The 25100-nt window shown below is 39.9% G+C and overlaps 2 protein-coding genes and 1 pseudogene across 3 annotated transcripts in view; 1 reads left to right on the forward strand and 2 right to left on the reverse strand.

The window, feature by feature from the left end:
• LOC309506214 (NACHT, LRR and PYD domains-containing protein 3-like) overlaps nucleotides 1-25100 on the forward strand; it is a 162708-nt gene that overhangs the window by 103914 nt on the left and 33694 nt on the right. The window lies entirely within an intron of this gene.
• The window catches only part of LOC309506263 (glutamate carboxypeptidase 2-like), an 81121-nt pseudogene that overhangs the window by 45109 nt on the left and 10912 nt on the right, over nucleotides 1-25100 (reverse strand). The window contains exon 16 of the transcript XR_014211822.1: nucleotides 24789-25053. The product of XR_014211822.1 is annotated as a glutamate carboxypeptidase 2-like (transcript). The remainder of the gene's footprint in view (nucleotides 1-24788; nucleotides 25054-25100) is intronic.
• LOC309506426 (putative N-acetylated-alpha-linked acidic dipeptidase) lies at nucleotides 20794-23729 on the reverse strand. Its single transcript, XM_082180370.1, has 2 exons — nucleotides 23483-23729; nucleotides 20794-23160 (listed from the first exon to the last, which is right to left on the reverse strand). The coding sequence occupies exons 1-2, from the start codon at nucleotides 23656-23658 to the stop codon at nucleotides 22953-22955; spliced, it is 384 nt and encodes a 127-aa protein (XP_082036496.1). The 5' UTR covers nucleotides 23659-23729; the 3' UTR covers nucleotides 20794-22952.

Raw genomic sequence — 25100 nt, forward strand, 5'->3', positions numbered from 1 at the left:
TGAGGTTGCACTTCTGGAGATTGATAGTGAGCCCCGCTTTGTAGAGACGATGAAATATTGTTTGCGGGTGTGTCAAATGCTCTTCTTCCGTCTTCGAGTACACCACAATGTCATCAATGTACACAAAACAACTCTTCCCCCTAAAATCCTTAAGCACTAACTCCATCAATCGTTGAAATGAAGCAGCAGCATTTTTGAGCCCAAAAGGTAAACGAAGAAATTCAAATAAGCCTGACGATGTGACGAAAGCAGTCTTGGAGATGCTTTCAGGTTCCATTTCCACCTGCCAATACCCACTTTTAAGATCTAGAGTACTGAAGATTCCCGCTCCATGGAGAGACTCAAGAATATCCTGTATATGTGGCATAGGATACGCATCTAGTAAGGTCTTTGAGTTCAACCCTCTAAAGTCAACACAGAATCTTTGTCCTCCTCCTTTCTTAGGTACAAGGACAATTGGAGCAGCCCAGGGAGACATTGAGGGCCGAATAATTTTCTTATCAAGCATCCCCTTTATCTCTTGATCGATGAAAAGCTGTTTTTCAGGAGATACTCTATAGGCTTTCCGGCAGATGGGTACTTCATTAGTGGTTATGATTTGATGTTTCACTATATTGGTGTGCCCTATTTCATTGGTGCACACTGTGGGCCAGTCTTTCATGAGCTGCTCAAGTCGTGACTTCAATTCTAAAGATGTGTCTGCATTGTCCACTAGTTGATGGATAAGAGAGCGGGTTTCAGATGACTCTTCTGGTATGGGTAAGGCTAGATAGAAGGACAACAAAGCATTGGGAGAATGGACAGAGGTGAATGAAAATACTTCTTTTTGGCATCCATTTGTGGCAGGCAGTGTATATTGGGCTTTATGAAAATCCAGACAAATTCCAGATGACATAAGAAAATCCATTCCTAAGATTATAGGCACAATGAGATCAGCATCCCTCATTATATACAAGGACAAAGCAAACTTTCTCTGCTGTAACTCACCATCACATCTCCACAAACCCAAGGCACTTAAAACTTGTCCATTGGCCTGTTGGAAAGTCTGTCCACGACTAGAATCCAACTGTTCTCTGTGCTTCAACTGATTCCAACAAGATTCTTGCATTAGAGTCAGTGAATTCCCTGTGTCGATCATGGCCTGGAAATATCTTCCACGGATCACCATTGGTAGGGTCACCATCTTCAAGTTAATCTGAGCAGGGGTGTGAACAGGTTGAATTACACGTGTGTTTGAAGGATTTTACTTTGTGTGAATGTCTCTTTCAGTTTGGGTTTTCCGTTTCTGTATATCTGCGTTGGCCTGACTCCAATATTTCTTGGCTTCTTCCAGATCTCTTTCAATTTGAGTTCCAATCCTTACCAACTCACCTACTTCCTTGAAAGTTCCTCTCAGGAGACTGGCGAGGCGAGGGTTGCAATTTCTTAAAATGGACTGGACAATCTCTTTCTCTGTCATCTCCTTTTTCCATCATAGACACAGGGCTCTGTAATGATAGGCAAAATTACGTATAGACTCTTTGGGGCCTTGCTTCCTCTCCAACAACCGTTTAGCTGCTTCTGTTTCATAGTCGTAGTTTAAGAAAGCTTGAAGAAAAGTTTGCTTGAACTGGTTCCACGTGAAGATGAATCGTCATTCTGCTAGCCACCAATCCTTAGCTGTTCCCTTTAAAACTGAGGTGAGAGAAGCTAAAATCTCATAATCAGTAAGAGGTCTAAGAGCAAGATAATCTTCACAATGTTCAATAAATGAAATGGGGTCATTTTCTTCATCAGAGCCGAACTGTGGGAATTCAAGTCTAACAGGAGGACGGTATTGAGAAAGATGACCACTATCTGGGTTGGCAGGTATAGGAGGCTGAATTTGAGCACTGAAAGGTCTGTGGGGTGGTAAGGTAGGAGTAAACATTGGAGGCACAATAGGAGTAGATCTAAAGGGAGCTTTAGATTTTAATTTGGCATCAATTTGCATATCTCTCCTCTTCAAACAATCCACTACTGACTTGCCCAAATCCTGAATACTCAAATCAAGAATGTTTTTGACTCTCTCACACTCTCGTTCTATTTTATAGTTTAATCTCTCCTCCAAAAAACGGCACTGATCATTAAACTCTGCATTTAGGCAGCATAAACTCACTTTTTGTACACAGTCGTGAAGGTCTTCTTCCAGGGTTGTAATACGGCGGGTTATCTCATCCATTGACTGAGCCGAGAATTGAGGATCAAGTACATCAGGAGGTGGTTGTGGAGGAAGTGGAACGTCCAGCGGGGCCTCAGAGTCGTTATCCTCTTCGGAGTTGATGTACAGTTCACTAAAAGGGGATCATATTTGCAAAATACCCAGGGAAGGATATAATGTATTTCAAGAAACAAAGAATAATGAAAAAAAAAAAAACAGCCAAAAGATCTTTTCAAACATATATTGAGGCATAGACAATATTTACATAAGCACATGGTTAACAATCACCAGCCAAACAAACTGTCCCAAAAAGCAACCGTAGGTGATCATAAGAGGATACCGGAGTTAATGATAAATAACCGGGATGGCAAAAGTCAATTTCCTCGGGATGAGAGCAAACTTGTCTGTAGTATTTAAGTGGTCACATAGATGTCCTTCCTTGGCTAAGGGCATTTCTGCCTCCAAAGGGAATCAATGAAATAGGTCCTCTGGTAAGTAATCCAGTAGTAACATAATAGCACAAAAATCCTATTTGGGCAGCAAACAAACAGTTTCCCAAATCAGGATTTTTCAAAGACAGCGGTCAAAAGCATGTGGCAAATCACACTGGGTATAATTCTCCTTCTGCTACTTCCCTTTTTAAATCTACACATGGAGTGCTACTAGTGACCCCTAGTGGCTAGGATGAACATAGCCCCCAGAAAAAGATAGCCTGCCTTGTAACAGGCTGTGACTGTTACAAAGTAAGGTCCTAATTAGGAGACAATGAGCACATGAACCATTGTGCCGTGCTGCTTATATTTATCACGCAGTAAAAACACCCCTACCTGCACCCGAAACAGCCTGTGGATGAGACTGAAGGCCGTGAGATTGTGTTGGTCATTCATGACACTTCATTCAACAACTACAACAGCTTACTTTTGTTGTCTGATGAATGATTTTTTCGCCAGCTGAAAATGCGTCTGATCTTTGAGGAAGAAAAAGAGTTTGAGCTGAAGATGAGCCTGTGGGGGGTGAGTTTCAGTAACCATCCATTATCTGTCCTTAAAACACATTTAGTGTCATTGAGTGTCATTGAGATAACATTATTGATTTATTCATATTTTGAACTAGCTTTTATTTTTTATATTTTGCATTTTAATTTTGGTTAAAGGTTTAGTAATTTTGTTGTGGTTTTTGTCTCTTTTTTTTGTTAGTTTTTTCTTTTCTTTTATTAGTAAATTTCTTTTTATTGAAGTTAATGGCTGAAATACAATAATTTAAAGTTAGCTAGTTAAAGTAACAAATGTTTATATTTTGGTTAACTATAATAAGACACTTTGTTCAGATAATTTGATAAACTTATTAATTTAATTAATATGTATTATATTTATATTTATTTATTTTACACTTGCATTGAAAAGTTTGAATTTGTTTACGACCTTAAAACTTTTTCTCTAAAGTCAAGTCATCCTCATTTATATAGCGCTTTTAACAATGTAGATTGTTTCAAAGCAGCTTTACAGAAATAAACGTATAATTTATGGTAACAGAGATTGTTTTGGCTTTATAGCGGTTTTTTAATAAAGTTATTTTCCAGCTAAAGTTATTGTTCATTGATTCGCTTCCGTCGCAACGATCATTTGTTATTAAATTAGGGGCCGCTAAGATGACACCGTGCTCTCTACACAGACTTTAAACGCGAACCTGTGAGAAACGCTGATGGCGTTCACATGCGCATTAAGAATTGGTTCTATAGTTATGTGCATTTGAATATATGTGCGCAGGTTTGGAATTCCCTACAAACCAAACCTAAACAAAGTAATGGTGCCTTATAAAATTTTGATACAGAATTTAATTTAATTTAATTTTGTCACTTCGGGGTAGGTACGTGAAACGAATTTCTTAGAAACGCTTTATCTGTAGAGTGGTAAAGGGATCCTCCATAGGGAGAGACTAGTTGGCACTTCAGCACTGCATTGTTATCGGGTTCAGGCGAGGGTCCTTCGTCAGATCTGGATACGGCCTAGATCCGGCATGCAGGCTACGGGAAAACCTCGGGATAAACAAAGACACTAAAATTAGCCTAGATGCCATTCTACTTATGATGTAACGAGTACATCAGGATTTATGTTTCCTGTTAGTGTTTCCGGTTCCGGCTGATCTAATCTATGCAGCCTAACATTGAAAAATAGAAGTCTATAATGTATTATGTGAATGCTAGGTCAAAGAGATGTGTTTTTAATCTAGCTTTGAACTGACAGACTGTGTCTGCTTAGGACAATGTTAGGAAGACTGTTCCAAAGTTTTGGTGCTAAATAGGAAAAGGATCTACCGCCAGCAGTCGATTTTGATAATCTAGGTCAGGGTTCACCAATCTCGGTCCTGGAGGGCCGCTGTTCTGCAGAGTTTAGCTCCAACCCCAATTAATCACACCTGAACCAGCTAATCAAGGTCTCACTAGGCATACTAGAAACTTTCAAACAGGTGTGTTGGAGCTGGTTGGAGCTAAACTCTGCAGGACAGCGGCCCTCCAGGACCGAGATTGGTGAACCCTGATCTAGGTATTATTAACTGGCCGGAATTTTGAGATTGCAATAGACGTGAAGGACTATAATGCGTTAAGAGCTCGCTCAAGTACTGCAGAGCTAAACCATTTAGTGCTTGGTAAGTAATCAGCAATATTTTAAAATGTATGCGATGTTTAATAGGGAGCAAATGCAGTGTTGACAGAATAGGGCTAATATGGTCATACTTCCTGGTTCTGGTAAGAACTCGAGCTGCTGCGTTTTGGACCAGCTGTAGTTTGTTTATTAAGCGTGCAGGGCAACCACCCAGTAGAGCATTACAATAATCTAGCCTTGAGGTCATGAACGCATGGACTAATTGTTCCGCATTTGTCAATGAGAGCATATGGCGTAATTTAGATGTATTTTTAAGATGGAAAAATGCGGTTTTACAGATACTAGACATGTGACTTTCAAATGAAAGATAGGTATCAAAGAGCACACCCAGGTTCCTAACCGACGACGAAGACTTAACAGAGCAGCCATCAAGTGTTAGACAGTAGTCTAGGTTATTATGTGAGGAAGTTTTTTGTCCAATAATTAGAATCTCTGTTTTTTCAGAGTTAAGTAGTAGGCAATTACTAGTCATCCAATTTTTTATATCAGCTATGCATTCCGTTAATTTAATGAATTGGTAAGTTTCGTCTGGGCGTGAAGAAATATAGAGCTGAGTATCGTCGGCATACAGTGAAAACTAATGCCATGCTTCCTAATGATATCTCCTAAGGGTAGCATGTACAGAGTGAACAGCAACGGTCCTAGTACTGAGCCTTGTGGTACGCTATACTGAACTTGTGAACTCTAAAATCTACTTAAGTGCATGAAATTACTTTGTAGACAACAGTGTTGTTGAAATAAAGCTGAAATATAAATATTAGATAAAGTAAAAAATGTGAAATGTTGGAAGAACTGAAAGAAATAATTTCAAGTTAAAGTGCTGAAATTACTAAAGCTGAAATAAAAAGTTATGTAACAACAATGGCATCTGCTTTTCGCATTAAGTGGATCATGTGATGGCAAAACACATCGTCTTTGTCCTTGCTGGTTAATAATTGCCCCACGAGGACCAATTTACCAGCACCCATGTGACTCGTATCCCCCAACTTTACGGCCTCATGACATTCCGCACACACACACAAACACCCTTTTGTGTATAACTGAGAATAAGAGAAATATCTGTTATTTTATTTTATAATGTGTGTACCTTCCTATATGCACGTGTGATAGAGGTTTGGTTTGCTAGAGTATAGTTTGAATTCTAAATGTTCATTGAAGGGAATTCCTCAGTCGTGTCTTGTTGTAACCCTACCTCAGACCATAAAACTTTACGACCCAGGAAAGCAGGCATTCCAGCATTACACACACACACACTCTGGACTTTGAAACAGATATTCCCCCACATAACAAGCCACTGAATGTTGATATGTATTCCTATGTTTCTCAAAGTGTCGTCACTTGCCATAACGGAAACACTGACAACTTTATTGTGTGTTTAATCAAACTTTATTTGTGTGTAATTATGCATATAAGTGTAACGTTATGTTTCCCCAATCTTTACCTGTCATAATTGATATCTCTGTAATCCTCTCCATCTCACGGAGACGAATCTTGACTGCAAAGTACAATAATATGCATTTGTTCCAGGAAATATCATATTTCTAAGTATGAATCCTTTCCCTCATAAGACATATGGTAAAAGGGGGCGTGTTTTTCTTCACACAAAGAAGACTTCTTCCCGCTACAGATCAGAAGTTTTGATTCGCTCTGCCCCCAAAACAGGGCGTAAACAGATGTCTGTTAAAAGGAAGAGACCCCCACTTCTCTCTCTCTTCTCTTCTCTCATCGATGGCTCTCTTCTCTCATCCCTGACCTCTGAACTCCTCCTCTTCTCCCCGGCTTCAAGAAACATCTAAAAAGGCTCAGGCCTTCCCCTCGGACCAACACATGTTCGAGTCGTAGCTGCCGTTCTTTGCAACTAAGCTCATACGTGCCTTTCCCCTCCAAAAGGGAAACGATCTGAACTTTCTCGGTAACGTTAAATTCAAGTGAGCCTTTCAAGCTTCCCGCGACACCAGAAGACGCAACAGAAACAGGACACTGTCCGTGTTTCCTTCCTGTCTCAGCCTCACCCGAACAGAGAACAGACTTGCAAGTATCTTTTGATCTCTCTCTTACAGTTGATTCCTGGTGTCTAGCTCGTAGGTCTGTGAATTAAGTTACCCTCTATATCTTATCTCTTTATTTCTTTCTTGCTTTCTTTCTTTCATGTCATTCATTCCGATCACGTCATGTTTGTTTAAATGTTTGTTTGTTTTATTGTTTGCATTTTACGTACGTTTATATTTGTAGCTTATAATCTCTAGCGTGTGCCATTTTATTAATAAACCCATTTATACTTTTAACTGTCTCTGTGTTTGAAAACCCACTTTTTATAAAGTCAATGAAACAAAAGATCTATAAAGCTACAGGCTCTATATTATAAAACTACTTTGAGTAGTTTTAATTTATAAACCCAAAGAGGTTTTATCTTCGTGGCCAGAAGATAAACTTTCTTGGAGTTTTGTAAACAGGAATACTTCTTCTTAACTGTGATAGTCTTACATTTATTCGCGGGACGAATAACGGATGACGAAACCAGTTACAGAACGAGGCATTTCCTATAATTGATAAAGTAAATGCATATGCGATTTATGAATTATGACCATGAGTTATGATTATTAATATTCCTAAAATTCCCTATATCCTTGAGCTAATTCGCATTAACCCAGAGGCATTTACGCTACATTTTGGTGGAGATATTTCGAGCAGTTTCAAACTTCATTTTTTGTGGGCAAATTCAGTTTCAGTTGAATGTGTATTATTGGTATTAATAATTGTAGGCTATACGCGCGTTTTGAATTGTGAGATAAGTCGCCAAGGCGAACTCACCCAGCTGATGGCGGGCACAAAGCCAGCCCAGCTCTGCTAAAACTGCAGTTCATGACATTACATCTGTCTCTGTAAAGACGAAGCAAAACTCTGTGCAGTTGATACATGTAACATGATTTAAACCGACTAAATAAAGACGAAGGAATTTTTTTTTAGTACGAAGACGTAAATCTGATCTGAACAGTGTTTCAGTTTCAGTCGTAATATAGGCCTTATGATATACGATACGTTAACGATAAACTCCTGGTCAGAAATTGGTCTCGCGATCCAATTTTGAAAACCTATGCATTATCATAAAGTGCTATTTTGATTAATGTTTATGGGAGGTGGAACAGATGCAATAATTCCTGTTCACAGATGTTTAATTCCTGTCTCTATTAATTAAAACAAGAAGTTTTAATTCCTGTTTTTATTGTAAACCATATATAATGTGTAATTGGAGACCAGTTTTATGAATTAAGAAAACAGATGATAATCCCAGTTCTCCTTCTTTAAACCGTCTCATGTGTATAATGTATAATGTGTAATTCCTGTTAGCCACATGTTGTGAAACTCGCGTCAGTTTTCCGCATGCAACAGAAGCGCAAAACACCACGTGATTCCACAGAAAAAAAAATCTGCCGAATTACGCCACTGACCGACACTAGAGGGCAGCCTCTAAGTGTGGGGCAGTTCTCAAAGTACGCGCCCCCACCGACGTCATCCCGCGTGAGCGCCGCCTCCCACTGACGTCAACCTGCACGAGCGCAATTACGCCATCTGGTGGGCGTTTTCAGATAGTACTTGCTTTAATTTTTTTTTCCTTCTCTCTCTGCATTTAATTTTCTCTCCTTTTCCCCGAGTCTAGCTCCCAAATACTTACCTGCATTCAAAGCTTAGCTTATGCTGATGTTATTTGGAGTTAGACAATTCTCTTGTCACACCTTAAGTGAAGTTCGAAAAAAAAAAAAACTTTTTGAATTAAAGCTTAGATTTGAGTCACTCAGTTCATTGATAGTCCACCTAGAAAGGAGCACGCCACCGTGTGGCCATCTTGGGTCGACTTATCAATATCTGTCTCACCCCCAGTCTGCATTGAAGTGTCTCCTTGCTCCCCTTTTCGTTTGATTATTTTTATGATCCATACTAATAACCTCAGTGTTATTGTAAGGATTATAGGAAGTCATTCTGAATTTCAGTTTTGATTATTTTTAGTATTGATACATCACTGTTATCATTCTAATTTTCTTTCCTTCCTTATTATTATTATTTTGGACCTCTCCTTGCATGCTTGTTTGAATTTTAATTTAAACAAGTTTGCATTTTTCAAATTGTGTCTATTCAACCAGGTGGACCACTGAGAGGAAACACGGCCCTCACCCTTGTGGCACAAACCCACTGCCGGGGCCTTTTCCTCTGCCTGCGTCTCAAACCTGTGTTGTTTATTCAAATTTTATTTCATTGATAATTATTTTTCTCTTCCCTCTTTCTCCAGTCTCTCCAAGGGGGGGGGGGGGGGGGGGGGGGGGGGGGTAGGTTATTCTGATAATTACAACCAATTATCGTAATTTCCTTTCATTGTATCATTATTTTAGTAAAGCCTTTGCCTCTGAATCCTGCATACATATTTACTCAATGTAACGACAATGACTATGACATGCGGTCACATGCTGTTCAAATTAGTAAATCCTGATCTCCAAACAGACAACGAGTTGTTCATGGCGTCTCCAAGTCTGCTTGAACGGTCAAAATTGCATCTTTGTGGCTCCCCCGAGGGACATTTGAGTCACATAAGGAAACCCTGTTTTCTTAGAATCCCCTCTAAAACCCCCATTTCAGCATGGACTCCCTGTGACTTTTACAACATCACAGACTCGTGACATTCCAGAACACACACACACATACACACACACACACACACACACACCAACATCCTTTGGTGTTTAACTTAAAATGTGTGTAACTCAGACTGGTATCTGAACTTCCTGTATGTATGTGTGATTAATGTTGTTTTGATCATATAGTTATGATCTTCGAGTGTTTGGATCTGAAATGTATTTTTGAAGGATGTTCTCCCAGTAGAATCGCATTCCGTAACCCGAGCTCATTGGCAGGTCATAAAATTTGACCACAGAGCTATCCAGCCCTATGCATGAGATAACAGGGTCGCAACATTCCAACACACACACATACAAACACACTCTGGACTGTGAAACAGAAACCCCCTACAGAAAAGGACTTTTACCCATAAAGTCACTCTTAAAGGTACTAAATATATAAATTTGTGTGTTAAGAGGTGTGTGTAAACCATAGGAAAGCATATGTCCTATTTGTGACATTAATAGAACTGCTATTGCCTATACAAATGCATAATAATGTATCGTTGCATGGCTACAACGCCTAGATTCTATTTTTGATATCTCTGTAATCCTCTCCAGCTAACGGAGTTGAATTCCAATAACAGAATTCAGTGATGCGCATTGTTTTATAAGTTCATATGTCTGGAGAAAATCCTCTCCAGTTAAAGTCAATCATGACTCATTCGAGTGGGCGTGTCTAACCGGACAAAGGAATCTTCCCGCTCGAAAAATCTCGACAGCTGATTCGTCCTACACGAAGGAGGGGACGGCACCTGGGACACTGATAAAAGTCCAAAACCTTCTCTCATCTCTCTCTCATCCTTCCGCTTCCAACTCATCCAACTTCTCTTGATCCTCTCCCCGGCGCAGCGTTTCTCCAAGGAACATCTGAAGGAGGCCCTGGCCTTCTCCATCGAACGAACCCATGTTCGAGTCGTAGCTGCCGGTCTTTGCAACTAAGATTTCCAGCCTCTCCCATCCCGGGAGACGAATCTGAACTTTCTCGGTAACATCACATTCAGTGAGCCTTTCAAGCTTCCCGCGACACCGGAAGACGCAGCAGAAACAGGACACCATCCTCGCTTCTTGCATCAGCTTCAGCCTGACCAAAAAGAGCACTCGCAAGTATATTGATTCCTATAAAAGCTGTTCCAGGTGTCTAGGACTTAGGTCTGTGGACTAAGTTACCCTCTATCTTCCCTCTGTATCTTTCTTTCTTTCATTTCATGTTTTTGTTCGGTTAAATGTTTATTGGTTTGTTTGCATTTTTACGTACGTTTATGTTTGTAGTTTATATAATCTCTAGTGTGTGCCATTTTATTAATAAACCCATTTATACTTTTAATTGTCTCTGTGTTTGAAAACCCACCTTATAAAGTCAATGAAATTAAAGATCTAAGCTACAAGCTCGATATTGACTACCTTGAGTAGTTTTAATTCATAAACTCAGAAAGTTTGATATTCGTGGCCAGAAGACAAAACTTTCTTGGAGTTTAAAAAGGGATACTCCCTTCTTAACTGTCATGATCAGACAGTACAGAACAAGGTAATCTCGATAATTGATAAAATAAATGTACATGCGACTTATGAATTATGACCATGAGTCATAAATATTAATATTCCCTATATTCTTGAGCTAATTCACATTTACCCCGAGTCGTTATTCTTACATGAAACCAGAAAGCCTTAATTCACTTTAAGTCTAACATCTTAATCCCTTATTGTGTATCTATTGGCAGGACTCAGTCAGTGCACTGTGGTGATCCGAAAGTCATCCCTGGTGGTTTCCGGTGGGCGGGGATCATCTGTCCGGCGTTACTGACACTGCGCTCTGTCTGGTGTTGGGACCGTCGGAGGGTCTGACCGCGCCCGCTGGTTTCCGCCTGGATGACCTCTATTCACCCCAGGTAAACTAAAATTTGATAGAACCCATCCACTTATTATGAACCACAGAATACTAGCCATTCCTTCGGGTGTATTTTAAGTGCTTGGACTCACCTTTCTCTCGCTAAGACACACCTTCTTTCAGAGGTCCTGTCCCGATAACCCACGCATCTCCTGGCCCTATCAGGAACTCCAGCAGTGTTAATAGGCTTAGGCCTCTTTATTTTCTTACATTTTTTTATTTTTTATAACACTCCCCGTGTTATTGTTTGTGACATTTCATTGCAGACCAATTCACTTCCTTGTGTTGTATTTCCCTCTGATCTTCCCTACCTTCAACCTTGTCTCTCTCTCCACTCTGTTGTGATTTGTTTCTTTCATTTCACTTAGACACAGAACCTAAGAGAGACCCCAGGAAAGCTGAATAATAGAGTGACGATCAAAGCGGGCGTCGCTAAAACGACCCCCAGGCTACCGCCTGTCCAAATTTCTATTGTGGGTTTCATCCATACCCACGAAATTGGCTCAGCTAACTGTCGGCATCAGTTAGACCCGAAATTCTCATAAACGGCATAGCCCGTATGAGTATAGCTCATTAACCCTAAAACAAACTTGCATTGTGTCTCTTTTTGTGTGTGCTGTGCTTCTCTCACCACAGTAAGCAGAGATGTCGAGCTCACCCAGTCCTGCAGTCCGCTGGCACGCCCTCGAGACACGGTTGCGAGACATGACAGCAACCATCCTACCCCAGGATGCCGCTGACCCACAGTACCTGGACCAGTTTGAGACCTGCGATCCAACCCAGAAGTACGACCACGAGCAGCTAGCCAAAATCTTCGGAAAACTCGCAATCAACCTCGTCACCAAGGCCCAGGCCAGCGAAAGGACCAACCTCGACCTAGAGCAGAAGGCAGCCACACTACAGCTCCAGGCCACAGAGGCCCTGGAGGACCGAGCACACACACAGATCCGTCTAGACCAGCTACTCCTCTTGACCAAGGAAGAGGATAAGACGGACACAACGCTACAACAGGAAGTTGAAAGACTTCAAAATGCCCTGGACGATCTTCGTCTGCACACAGACCAAAGACAACAGTCGGAGGAACACACCAGGAAGGAACTCGACGAAAGCCTCCGACGGGTTGAAGCTCGCCTTGAGAGGACAGGGAATGAACTAAAAGACAAACACGCTAGGGCCAATGCCTGCGAAAAGCTTTTACAAGTGGCCCGAGCTGAAATCCATGAGCTCGCTCAACAGAGACACGATCTCGAAGACGAACTAGACATGGTTCGCAGAGAACTGAGACATGCTTACAGTTTCAACCGCGACCGGGAAGGGGAAGAACATCTCACACCATTCCCCCCTTCCAGCGAGTCTGCGCCTTTCAGCCACACACCCAGAGCTGAAAAGGGGGGCGAAAGCCCACTGCACAACACCACGCATGTCAGCCAAACACCAAGAGCTGTAAAGGGTCAGAATCCTCTCCAGACGGATTGGGCCCCCAGCAACAGCTCTCGTCTAACAAACCTCGACAAGATGGCCAGAAACATTCCTACGTTTGCCGGAGACCACAGTGTTCACGCATACCTTCAAGACATTGACTTTCACCTGCAAACTGTCGCCAACGTGACAGCTTGGGACAAATTGTACCTGCTACGAATATCCGCAAATAGAGATGTGCGTAAGTTTCTGGACCGCCAACCAGACCCTGTCAAAGCAGACTACAAGCAACTGCGACAAGCCTTGATCCGTGAATTCTCTGACCCAGAATCAGACCAAGGGTTTATAACGGCCCTCGACGTGAAACAGGCCCGACTTGAACACCCACACTCCTATTATGACCGACTCCGACAAACGTTCTTCGGAGCAACCAACACCCCAGGTATGGAAGAAGATGTGAAGTTTAGAACATTGTTTCTGCGGAACCTACATAGCAGCGTGAGTGGACATCTCGGTGTGCTCGTCTGCCCACGAACCATGTCTACTCGAGAACTCAGAGACTTAGCCCACAAGGCTTACACCAAGCAAAGGGCCATGGATGAAAAGACGGTAAAGACACACACAATTCACTCCGTCTCTGAGCACCGCTCAGAACCAGACAGCAGGTGGCGGCACGACTGTGACGGTGCCCGTCCAAAGCGTCGGACCGACCGCTCAGAAAGATTCTGGAACCAGCATCACCCGCCGTCCAGAACTCCTAGCCCAGACCGTCGAACCTGTAACCACTCTCTCCAGAACACTGGTGAGGCAGAGTCTTCTTACATCACAGATGAAGACAGTGCAGCCACGTCTGACACAGACACAGAAAACGAACACTGACACCTACTGCTTCAAGGTCCTGACTGACCTGCAGTTGAGTAACCAGACCAATGTCTGCGCCACATACATACCACCATCACGATTGCAGTGACCACACAGCACGAACGAACTTTACCAACTACACTGCACGGCTCAGAGCCGCTTACGCCACCTCCGCTGTGTACAAAGAAAGGTTATGCGGGCCTCTGAGGAATAGACCTTTCCTATGCCAACAACAACGCCCATGTGCTGAACACCGCAGCACCAAAGCCACGCATGAGACATCGAAGCATGTGGCATACCAACCTCAGCGAAGCAACACGACTGTCCTAACAAACCAAGGACCTCCATCGCTAAAATTTTTCCTCCCTTTCTCTCTCTCTCCCTTTTTCCTCTAACAGGATGCTGTGGTGGTTCGCGAGAAAGCAGCCACAATCGGACATCACCAGGTCCGGCATCCGGCATTACATGGAGAGAGAACACCCCCGACTCCTGACTACCAAGGCAGGACTCACACTCAGAAAGTCTAACACGGTGATGTGCATCTCCACGGTCACCGACCACGCCCTGACACTCGTCTTGGCCTTCACCCACATCCACAGCCAAGCTCACAAAGCCGTGTCTGGCAATTTCCTACGAACCCTGAAAAGGGGGGGGTCCCACACCATCGACCACCTCAACTTCATTTGAGCTGAGTCATCAGCCTAGCAACCACCTGCTCTTTCACCATCATAATCCACCTGCCATCCATTGTGCCTATTTGTTGTTCGATAAAGTCCATCCCGGACTGTATCTAACAAAAAGGGGGGAATATGTAACAACAATGGCATCTGCTTTTCGCATTAACCCTCTGAGGTCGACAAACGCGCCCGCGCGTTTTGCTGGATTTTTTTCAGTTCAGTTCAAAAGAAATTAATTTTGCTCTGTTGACTTTGATATTACAAGCAAGTTTCATACATCAATCGATTCTGTTAAATGTGTATTATTTTTGTGTATACTCACAATAAAAACAAACTGTTGTGCTTTTTGCCAAATAAAGAAAAATAAACGTGATGCGAGTTCTGCCTTCTCTCTGTCAGTGAAGACCATTCTGAAACGCGTCCGAAAATAAACAATAACTCAACGAATACTGAGTCAAACAGGCATACAGTCACACAGGCATGAAGCTTGAATTCTCTTCTTTAAAATGAGGTAATTTATATAAAAAAAAAATATTCTCATCTTGTGAAATCTGTGTTAAAAGAGAGCGATTCCAGTCGAGCTCATTAGAGCTCATTCAAAGGTAATGTGACTCCGCCCACGGAGAGCGCGCGCTATTCAAACGCAAATTACTGAGGCAAACCTGTGAACGCCCCCATATCAGCTCGAGAAAACACAAGTTTAATCATATCATTGTAGCCTACGTGTTTACACCATCTGGCAGCGCTGTGAGGAATAATAATAACGGAAAATCTACCTCAGATTGCGGGTATTGCAGGATAGAGGATCCGAATATGTAGTAAGTTTTTTTTCCTTCTCAAGTTAATCGCGTTTCTGTGAATGAATGAACGGCAGCCGCAGAGATGCGCGCTGTTTATCACAGCTCGCAAAAAGACAGTTTAAATTTAAATTGCGTCTCTGTGTGAATGAATGATGATGTTTTAGCAAACTGTATTGCTATACTGAGATGAGTAAACTGAAAATTAACATTTATATGCCCTAATATTTCATAAAAACAACGTTACAGTCAGGCGTTTCTGTTTGTGAATGAATGTTTCGGTTTTAGCAAACTGTATTGCTATACTGAGTAAAAATCGACTGAAATGTTGAAATAAAATGTATTTGTATAAGCAACGTATTAAACTGCAAATTAACATTTATATTTCTTATAATAAAAATGAAAGACCTATGTTACAGACATATGAAAGACAACATTTCGTTGATTAGTTTTGGATAGATTATACATTTTTACTGTAAAATATCTGCCAACTCAAATAAGCTTTTGTTTGCCAATATTTGCTCATGTTAAATATAGTATGTTTTGTCAAAAATAAAGTAATCAAATAATCAATCAAATCCTTAACTTTGAAATATGTATGATAAAATGTATACTTTAGTTTTTACAAAGAAAGATTACACTTGAATTGTTGTTGTAATTGTAACCTTTTTAATAAAAAAATATATTTACAAGGTAGATGTAAACAAACTATTAAAAGGTAAATATAAGCCTTTTCTTTAAATAATTTTTATTGTGTTTTATTAGTGACAAATTTGGGGAGAGGATAAATATTCCAAAACTGAAAATACAGTATGAGAATTAACTGCACAATTACTAGACATGTTTTCCTTGGATATTATAGGCCAAATTGCAAGCACAATATGTGGAAAAATAAAAAATAATTGAGATGCTTCCAACTGTTGCTCTTGCATTCTTGTGGCTAAGTGACTCACCTGAATGAATGGCTCATTAAGTATGCGGTCCTCAGGTGTGAACCACTAAATATGCATGATCGTTGACGCCCACTCCGCATATTGCCTTTCCAAACAGAAAGTGCTTTGCAAAATTCAAATCAATGTATTGTGTTATGTGAATGATAAGGGCAGGATGATTTTCACATCATTTTGAAGAAAAAACACTAGGCAATGACATCTATTAGACAAAAGTCTTATTGGCACATATTTAGTATGTGTTTTATGGCCTTATTTCAGAAACTTTAGTTTTTAGTTTTTTCAATAACCACGCATAAACATTATTCTCTCAAAAATGCAGACATGTACATTCTTGTTGCTCACATATTATGGTAGCCCTGTTTGTGCTAAATATAGTGTAATTATACCTTTGCCATTAATATGTTTATAAGCAACTGAAAAAAGCACAAATGTCAGGGCATGTCAGAACATCTCAAGGACACCAAAAACCCCTCAGACCTCAGAGGGTTAAGTGGATCATGTGATGGCAAAACACATCGTCTTTGTCCTTGCTGGTTAATAATTGCCCCACGAGGACCAATTTACCAGCACCCATGTGACTCGTATCCCCCAACTTTACGGCCTCATGACATTCCGCACACACACACAAACACCCTTTTGTGTATAACTGAGAATAAGAGAAATATCTGTTATTTTATTTTATAATGTGTGTACCTTCCTATATGCACGTGTGATAGAGGTTTGGTTTGCTAGAGTATAGTTTGAATTCTAAATGTTCATTGAAGGGAATTCCTCAGTCGTGTCTTGTTGTAACCCTACCTCAGACCATAAAACTTTACGACCCAGGAAAGCAGGCATTCCAGCATTACACACACACACACTCTGGACTTTGAAACAGATATTCCCCCACATAACAAGCCACTGAATGTTGATATGTATTCCTATGTTTCTCAAAGTGTCGTCACTTGCCATAACGGAAACACTGACAACTTTATTGTGTGTTTAATCAAACTTTATTTGTGTGTAATTATGCATATAAGTGTAACGTTATGTTTCCCCAATCTTTACCTGTCATAATTGATATCTCTGTAATCCTCTCCATCTCACGGAGACGAATCTTGACTGCAAAGTACAATAATATGCATTTGTTCCAGGAAATATCATATTTCTAAGTATGAATCCTTTCCCTCATAAGACATATGGTAAAAGGGGGCGTGTTTTTCTTCACACAAAGAAGACTTCTTCCCGCTACAGATCAGAAGTTTTGATTCGCTCTGCCCCCAAAACAGGGCGTAAACAGATGTCTGTTAAAAGGAAGAGATCCCCACTTCTCTCTCTCTTCTCTTCTCTCATCGATGGCTCTCTTCTCTCATCCCTGACCTCTGAACTCCTCCTCTTCTCCCCGGCTTCAAGAAACATCTAAAAAGGCTCAGGCCTTCCCCTCGGACCAACACATGTTCGAGTCGTAGCTGCCGTTCTTTGCAACTAAGCTCATACGTGCCTTTCCCCTCCAAAAGGGAAACGATCTGAACTTTCTCGGTAACGTTAAATTCAAGTGAGCCTTTCAAGCTTCCCGCGACACCAGAAGACGCAACAGAAACAGGACACTGTCCGTGTTTCCTTCCTGTCTCAGCCTCACCCGAACAGAGAACAGACTTGCAAGTATCTTTTGATCTCTCTCTAACAGTTGATTCCTGGTGTCTAGCTCGTAGGTCTGTGAATTAAGTTACCCTCTATATCTTATCTCTTTATTTCTTTCTTGCTTTCTTTCTTTCATGTCATTCATTCCGATCACGTCATGTTTGTTTAAATGTTTGTTTGTTTTATTGTTTGCATTTTACGTACGTTTATATTTGTAGCTTATAATCTCTAGCGTGTGCCATTTTATTAATAAACCCATTTATACTTTTAACTGTCTCTGTGTTTGAAAACCCACTTTTTATAAAGTCAATGAAACAAAAGATCTATAAAGCTACAGGCTCTATATTATAAAACTACTTTGAGTAGTTTTAATTTATAAACCCAAAGAGGTTTTATCTTCGTGGCCAGAAGATAAACTTTCTTGGAATTTTGTAAACAGGAATACTTCTTCTTAACTGTGATAGTCTTACATTTATTCGCGGGACGAATAACGGATGACGAAACCAGTTACAGAACGAGGCATTTCCTATAATTGATAAAGTAAATGCATATGCGATTTATGAATTATGACCATGAGTTATGATTATTAATATTCCTAAAATTCCCTATATCCTTGAGCTAATTCGCATTAACCCAGAGGCATTTACGCTACAGTTAATTAAAGCTTAAAAGAAATAAAAATGACAATAGCACATAACAAAAATACTAAAACTGAAATTAAAATGAAAGCTGGAAATAAAAAATAAAAAATCTAATTCAAAATAATAAATACTTAAATACAAAATAATACTAAAACAACACTAGACAAATATAAATTGTGCCTACATACAAACTTGTTTTTTATTTATTTTTTAAAATAAGTTAGTGGAAGGTAAGGTAAATATAATTAACTTATAATATATATTACATTTGTTTAACTATGTAATTCTTATACTTCCATTTATTTATGCCATATTTGATTGGATTACATTAGTACTAATAAGTTAGAAAAAGAGACTCAAAAGGGGTCATATAATGCCATTTTTGTACAAGTTATTATGATTCTTTAGGGTCTAAATGAAAAGTTTGTAATACACTTTAATTAAAAATTCTCATTAGTATTGTAAGAAAACACTAATTTTACCTGGTCAAAAACAGCTCTGTTTCAGCACGCCGTTTCAGTGCATGTGTCTTTAAATGATAATGAGCTATGCTCACCCCGCCCCTCTGTTCTGTGCGTACACCGTTTGTAATAACACAATAACCATAACGCGTTGTTAATTATAAACGAGGGATTATGAATTATATTGAGAACCTCATACATAGAAAACATGCCGTAATGTACCCTGAGTGTAAACCTTAGCTGCATTCATCGTGAAGCGTGCAAGCGATTTGCAAAGATTAATATAAAGATTAATATAAAGGTTAATAAAACGTGACTGTTACGTCCCCTGATGGCTTAGAGGTATGAGGAAGACGTTCATAATAAAAAAACAAATTAAACACTTTCCTATAGTTTTGATCTCTGGGAAGTATTGTGGGCGAATGACTCACTGACAACAAATTACTGCAAACAGGTGGTTCGCTTATTTTCCATACAAACATGAATTGAAATAAATGTAAACAAACAAATAAACTTATTTACAGCTATATACAATTTAAGCAAAATAATTGAAAAGTAATAATTGAAATAAGTCACAGAGAGAAAGAGACTGAGCGGTGCTAAAGAAACAAAATAACAAAACCAAAACACTCTAACTAATAATCCCTACTCTCTAAACTAACTAAAAACAAAACCAGAAAATAAAGAATTCTTCAGCGCTTAACACGCCATAACTAAAACTTCACTTACTAACCAAACCAAAATTACACAGTTGCACACGCTCCTTCCCTAATGTGTCTAACAATTGTCATGCTACGTGAATGCAAGATTTAGGTCACGTGACATACTTCCCTTTTCTCTTCTCTCCAGACTGGTGGTAGATCAGGTAAGGAGTCCTCTGAGTGAGCAAACAACACAATCCAATAAGAAAACAAGCAAGCGAACCACCACAAAGTCAGTACTCTACAATAACAACAGTAGCACAAGCCAACAAACGCTCCAAGCTCCTCCTCTTCCGTCCTCCAGCATGGCTTAAATCCTGAACCATAGCCGATGATTGGTTGTCTCCGACCAATAGCAGCACCTAAAAACTTAAAGATAGCAGAGAGCGGGAAAACAGGAAGAAACCAACAGCAGAGGGGAGCAAAGGCAGCAACCAATGACAAAAAGGGGAGGGAAGAAAAACACTAGCACGTAACAGTGACACTCACTTCTTCTTCTGGAGGTGCAGCAGGAACACGAATAGTTGGCACAGATCCTTTTTTCAGGAGCAGCTTCTTAGCAAAACCAGCTTTATAATGACCTCGTTTGTAAAGCAGTCTGGTGTGTGAAATGATTCGTGCAAACATGAAAGCATTGCTGTTGATCGTGGGAAATATTCCCTTCGAAAACAAAACTCAGCCACTGCATCTTCAACGGTTTGGATTTAGGAACATCAATATGACTTCTGTGTTCCTCATTACACCCAAGAACAGAACACCACAATCGCTTAGACGCCATTCTGCTCCAGCGTATCAATGACCGCTCGGACTATGATGACAGTCTGTGTTGAAACGCTGCTGTCAATTAACAATCGTGGGAGGGGTGTCCGACCGTGTGACGTCACACGGTCAGACGGCTCGATTTGAAACGGGAAAACATATAAGAAGATAAAAAAAAAACACTGGATGGATTTTTAGCATTATATGATGGTTGTGTACAGGCACTGCCAACACACATTTCAGTACAATCAACTTGTAAAAGTGCATGTACCATTATATGACCCCTTTAACACTTTCAATTCAATGATTTAGTGTGAATTGTATCCATTAGATGGCGTTAAAGCACAAATAAGAGGAAAAGCACAATACCTGTTGTGTTTATTAGACATGATCCATTGAATGGTTTTGTCCCTGTATATTAATGACAAAAGAAGAATTCAAAGGTCATGATTTTGCAGTGTATTTGGGTCGTTTTGTTGATATATGATTGTGTGTTTGACAGGTGATTGACATCAGTAAGAGTGTTGTTAACATGATGGCCTCTAAAGTGGAGGTGGTCATGATGAAGGCGGAGCCTATAACGTGGGCGTGGCTGGACACGCCCCCTCCAAAGCCTCAACCGACCAATGAGAAGAAAGAGGATCAAGACCAAGAGAAAATGATCGCTTGACTCCCGCCGACACGCTCAGGCTCTCAGACAGCAGTGATCAACTAAACCTGCATCCTCACCCGCTGTATGATCTGGCAAATCTGTGAGATTATTGATTTACTTTATTGGAGTTCATAATAATCTGATAATATAGATTGTGTAGGATGAGCACAGTAGCAGACTGTTCTTGCTTTACACTCTAATCAGTTTAGATGTGAATGAAAACGAAGCTGTGAGGGTCCGGGATGAAAGTAGCCTACATTTAAACAATCTTCATATTAAAATTATAATAATATTAAAACTATATCAAACTAATGTATCCAAATACCTTAATAACTATCTTTAACTGTTGGAGCTGCTGCAATTTTTGTTATTTTTATATCACATCACAACAGTCAACTAGCAATTGTACCAGTTGGTTTTATTAATCAGGAACTCGTAATTCTAATATGACATCAATGAAGCATTATTTTTTTCCACTTAATTTGTAGAAATGCTAATTTCATTGGGTGAACAATTAGTTTAATGTCTCTCACAGCCTTGTTTTCATTGGTGTCTGATTCAATATCATATTAAGTCTTTATAAAATTTCAATATGGCAATAAAAAAGATTTGGTCCAGTAACTCTTTCCTGCTGTAGAGGTGAGAGTAAGATGAGTCCAATTAATGCGCATCAAAATATCAAACACAATTTTTTAAAAAAAGTGTCTTGTCTGTATTTTGGTTATTTCCTCTGTTATGTTAGTGCTGTCAACATTTATACAAGCAAATATACATGTTGCCTTTTTGTTGTTTTATCATTCCATGTTGTTTTGATGATTTGCAGCCTTAATTTTCATGCACATTTGCTTCCTAAACAACTTTCTTAGTTGAGTTTAAGTCTAAATTCAGCTTGGATTAGGTTTGCTCCTGTCATGGATTGGAAGACAGAAATAGACTAGAATGAAATATAAATGTGTTTATGTGCATCTGATGGAGCTACTGTTTATGAGACTCTATCATGTTACTGTAAACATTAAACTATTGTACTGTACTCTCAATGAAAATCTCAGGTATTGTTTATGTGCTTTTCTTAATGTTAAAAGCATCTAATGAGTGTGTGAATATCAGTTTGGGTGACCTTTATAGACACACTGACAGCGATAACATAATGGATAATCAGAAGAACTGATAAGAATGTAAATGTGTGCCTTGAAATGCAACGTGAGTCGCTTTGGATAAAAGCTTCTGCCAAATGCATAAATGTAAATGTAATAATTCACCTCAGAACCTGAAAATAAAACGAAGAAGAACTTTGAAACAGTCAACTCGGTGTGATCAAACAAGTCTGTTCTATGACAAAGATTGTTTCAGTTGGTGTATTTTCAATAATGTCAAAGTAGTGTAATAATTATGAATTATTTGTCTATTTCACTTGCAGAGACTCCGCCCACAAGCTCTTCTGATTGGCTGTGACTCGAGATTGATTTTGTCGCGTTGAACCTTATCGTATCGGGTCTGATTTCACGATGAATTCAAGTTCAGAAACAAGTTCTATTTGCAATTTTTGTAATTTTACATGTGTTTGTAAGAATAGTTTTATAAATAAATCTCTCAAATGTCACAATTTAGGCAAGATTTACAAGCAACAAAAAACATTGCTTTTACAATTAACAATGCAAGTCAATAGAAATGTTCAACTTTATGACATTGTACAGTACACTTCATCAAAAATAACACTGTAAAACGTGTAAAATATGTCGGTAGTGATTGCCTATTGGTTCTAGGTCAGGGTTGCTGACAGTAACATTACAGTTAACCCTAACTGAATAAGATTGTGAACTAAATTAAAGAAATTAATGCCATCCCTGCAAATCTCTTTGGATGAAAGAAATCTGCTTAATATTGACGATCTACATGACAGATCTGCATGTCAGGTCCTTATAGTTGCTGAGTTTGATCAAACATTGACATGTTAACTAACTGTTTTGCTGACATGTTGTAGTCGTGCATCAATAGCATGTGTTGAAAAGCAGATTTAAAGGAAGTCTGTCTGTCCGATGACCGGCTTTAGCGTCCCGGCGGCTGCGTTGACGGTGAAGGCAGAGATGCTGATTTGGCGTTCGACCTCGTCCCAGGCCTTCTGCGGGTTCACCGCATTCTCAATGTCGAACAGGGCGTCATAAATCCCTGGGAAAGACTCGCCTGCGTATTTATTGTGACTGCTGGGTGCGAAGATGACATGCCTGGAAGAAACGAAAGAGAAAAAGACAAACATGTTGTTTGTGCATGGACCAAAAAACATTAATCAGACACGGGTAATACTTAAACTGATCCACAAAACACTGTTGAGTGTTATTACCTTCTTAATGGAAGTACAGGTTATGCTAAATTTGGCATTTGACAGTGCATTGTGGGTAGGAGCAAACTATACCAAGAAAAAGCCGTTCTTCAGAGCTCTAATACTACAAAACGTGTGATTGTTTCTGTTTTTAGACTTAAGCCACTAATCCTAAGTTTTAAACGTGAGTTATGAACTTCACAGTGTAATGATAGATTGTGCTTTACCTGTAAAATGGTCTTCCAGGCAAACCCAACGGATCAATGAAAGCTCTCTCTAAATACATCAGCTGATCATTTACCATCCGCACATCCAGGGCACTGAGAGACAGATAAAGATAAGGTAACAGTTGTAATGTGTCATGAGATGTGACACAGGAACACGTCATCATATAACAGGCCATGAGACTCTATAACAGCACTGTGACACAACACCTAACCTGTGTGTAAACTCAAACCTAGCGTTTAGTGCTGAAGACTGTGCTGTTGTTTTGTCATTCATACTTAGAAGTGTCGAGCTGATCAAGACGCTGATGAAAGTCTCACGCTGCGACTGTGAAGTTTTTCAAAGTCTTGGTTTTGTTTCTGGCTCTACTAGAACAGGGTTTCATGCTTGAATGTTCAAAAAAACATTTCCCCATATTCTCCATTGTTGCAGCTCCTCTCTTCCCAGTCTGTCAGTAACGCTCTGTTTAATTCCTGTCTCTATGAAGCCCCTCCTTCTGAAAAGCACACTGTGCTCTGATTGGTCGGCTGGATCAGTGTGTTGTGATTGGTCAAGCGCTTTGAGAGTGTTTTCTAAATGTCCCGCTCCTTAGCATAACCGCCAGTTTCAACACTCCTAACTAACTCAATCAGTCCCCGCCCCTTTATTCTGCATACTAATTATTTAAATGAGGAATATTGTGACGTGTTCGTTCCCAGAAGAAACTCAAGACTACAATGGAGGCGTTTCAGGGAGTTCAGAAACAATGACACTGATATAGAGAAGAACTCAAACATGCTCAAACAGCAACATTACACACTAAATAAAGATGAACATGGGGAAAAAGCATAATAGGTCCTCTTTAAAAGAACCATTTTTTCTGAGTGTGAATAACATTTTAATCATCGGAAGAAACGTTTTCCACTATAAAGAATCTTTTGTGTAATGGAAAGATTACATGATGTTAAAGGTGCTTCATGGAACTTAATGCCAATAAAGAGCCTTTATTTTTCAGAAGCCGTGTTTCCACCGCATGAACTTTCCCCAGGAAACACTTCAGGCTCAGGCTTTATTAATTATTTTATTATTATTTTATTTAAAAATGATTATTATTTTATTTTATTTATTTTTTATTTTATTAATTTTTTATTTTTTATTATAACTTTATTAATCTTCACGGTACTTTAGACCGCGGTGGAAACACAGACAGCAACAGGTCCGGGGGGAAAAAAAGTTCCTGGGACAAATTGTTCCTGGACAAAAACGCGGCTAGAGTGCATGATTTGATCATACTAATCTTGCATATTAAATGATGGATAGTTTGCGTACCGAATGAGATGCCGAACTGCTGCATGGCGGCAGGATGCTTCAGTGCTAGCTGGTGAATGCTGTTAGCGTATTTGCTGAGAGACGAGGCGTATTCTGTACAGTCCAGAGGTAAGATCAGAGAATCAGCCAAACTGAAGATCAGTCCACCTCGAACACGGGCCACCGCCTCCAGCCTGCGGAAACTCGGGTCGTAGAAGCGCTCCACGATCTCATAGGTCTCGTACACGCTGTGGTAAACCGGGTAACTGCTGTAGCGCTCAGTTTTCTGGGGGAAATGGTGGTACAAAACAATTGAAATGCTGCAAATTTAAA

Source organism: Leuciscus leuciscus, assembly GCF_965113295.1.
Source record: "Leuciscus leuciscus genome assembly, chromosome: 9".
NCBI lineage: Eukaryota > Metazoa > Chordata > Actinopteri > Cypriniformes > Leuciscidae > Leuciscus > Leuciscus leuciscus.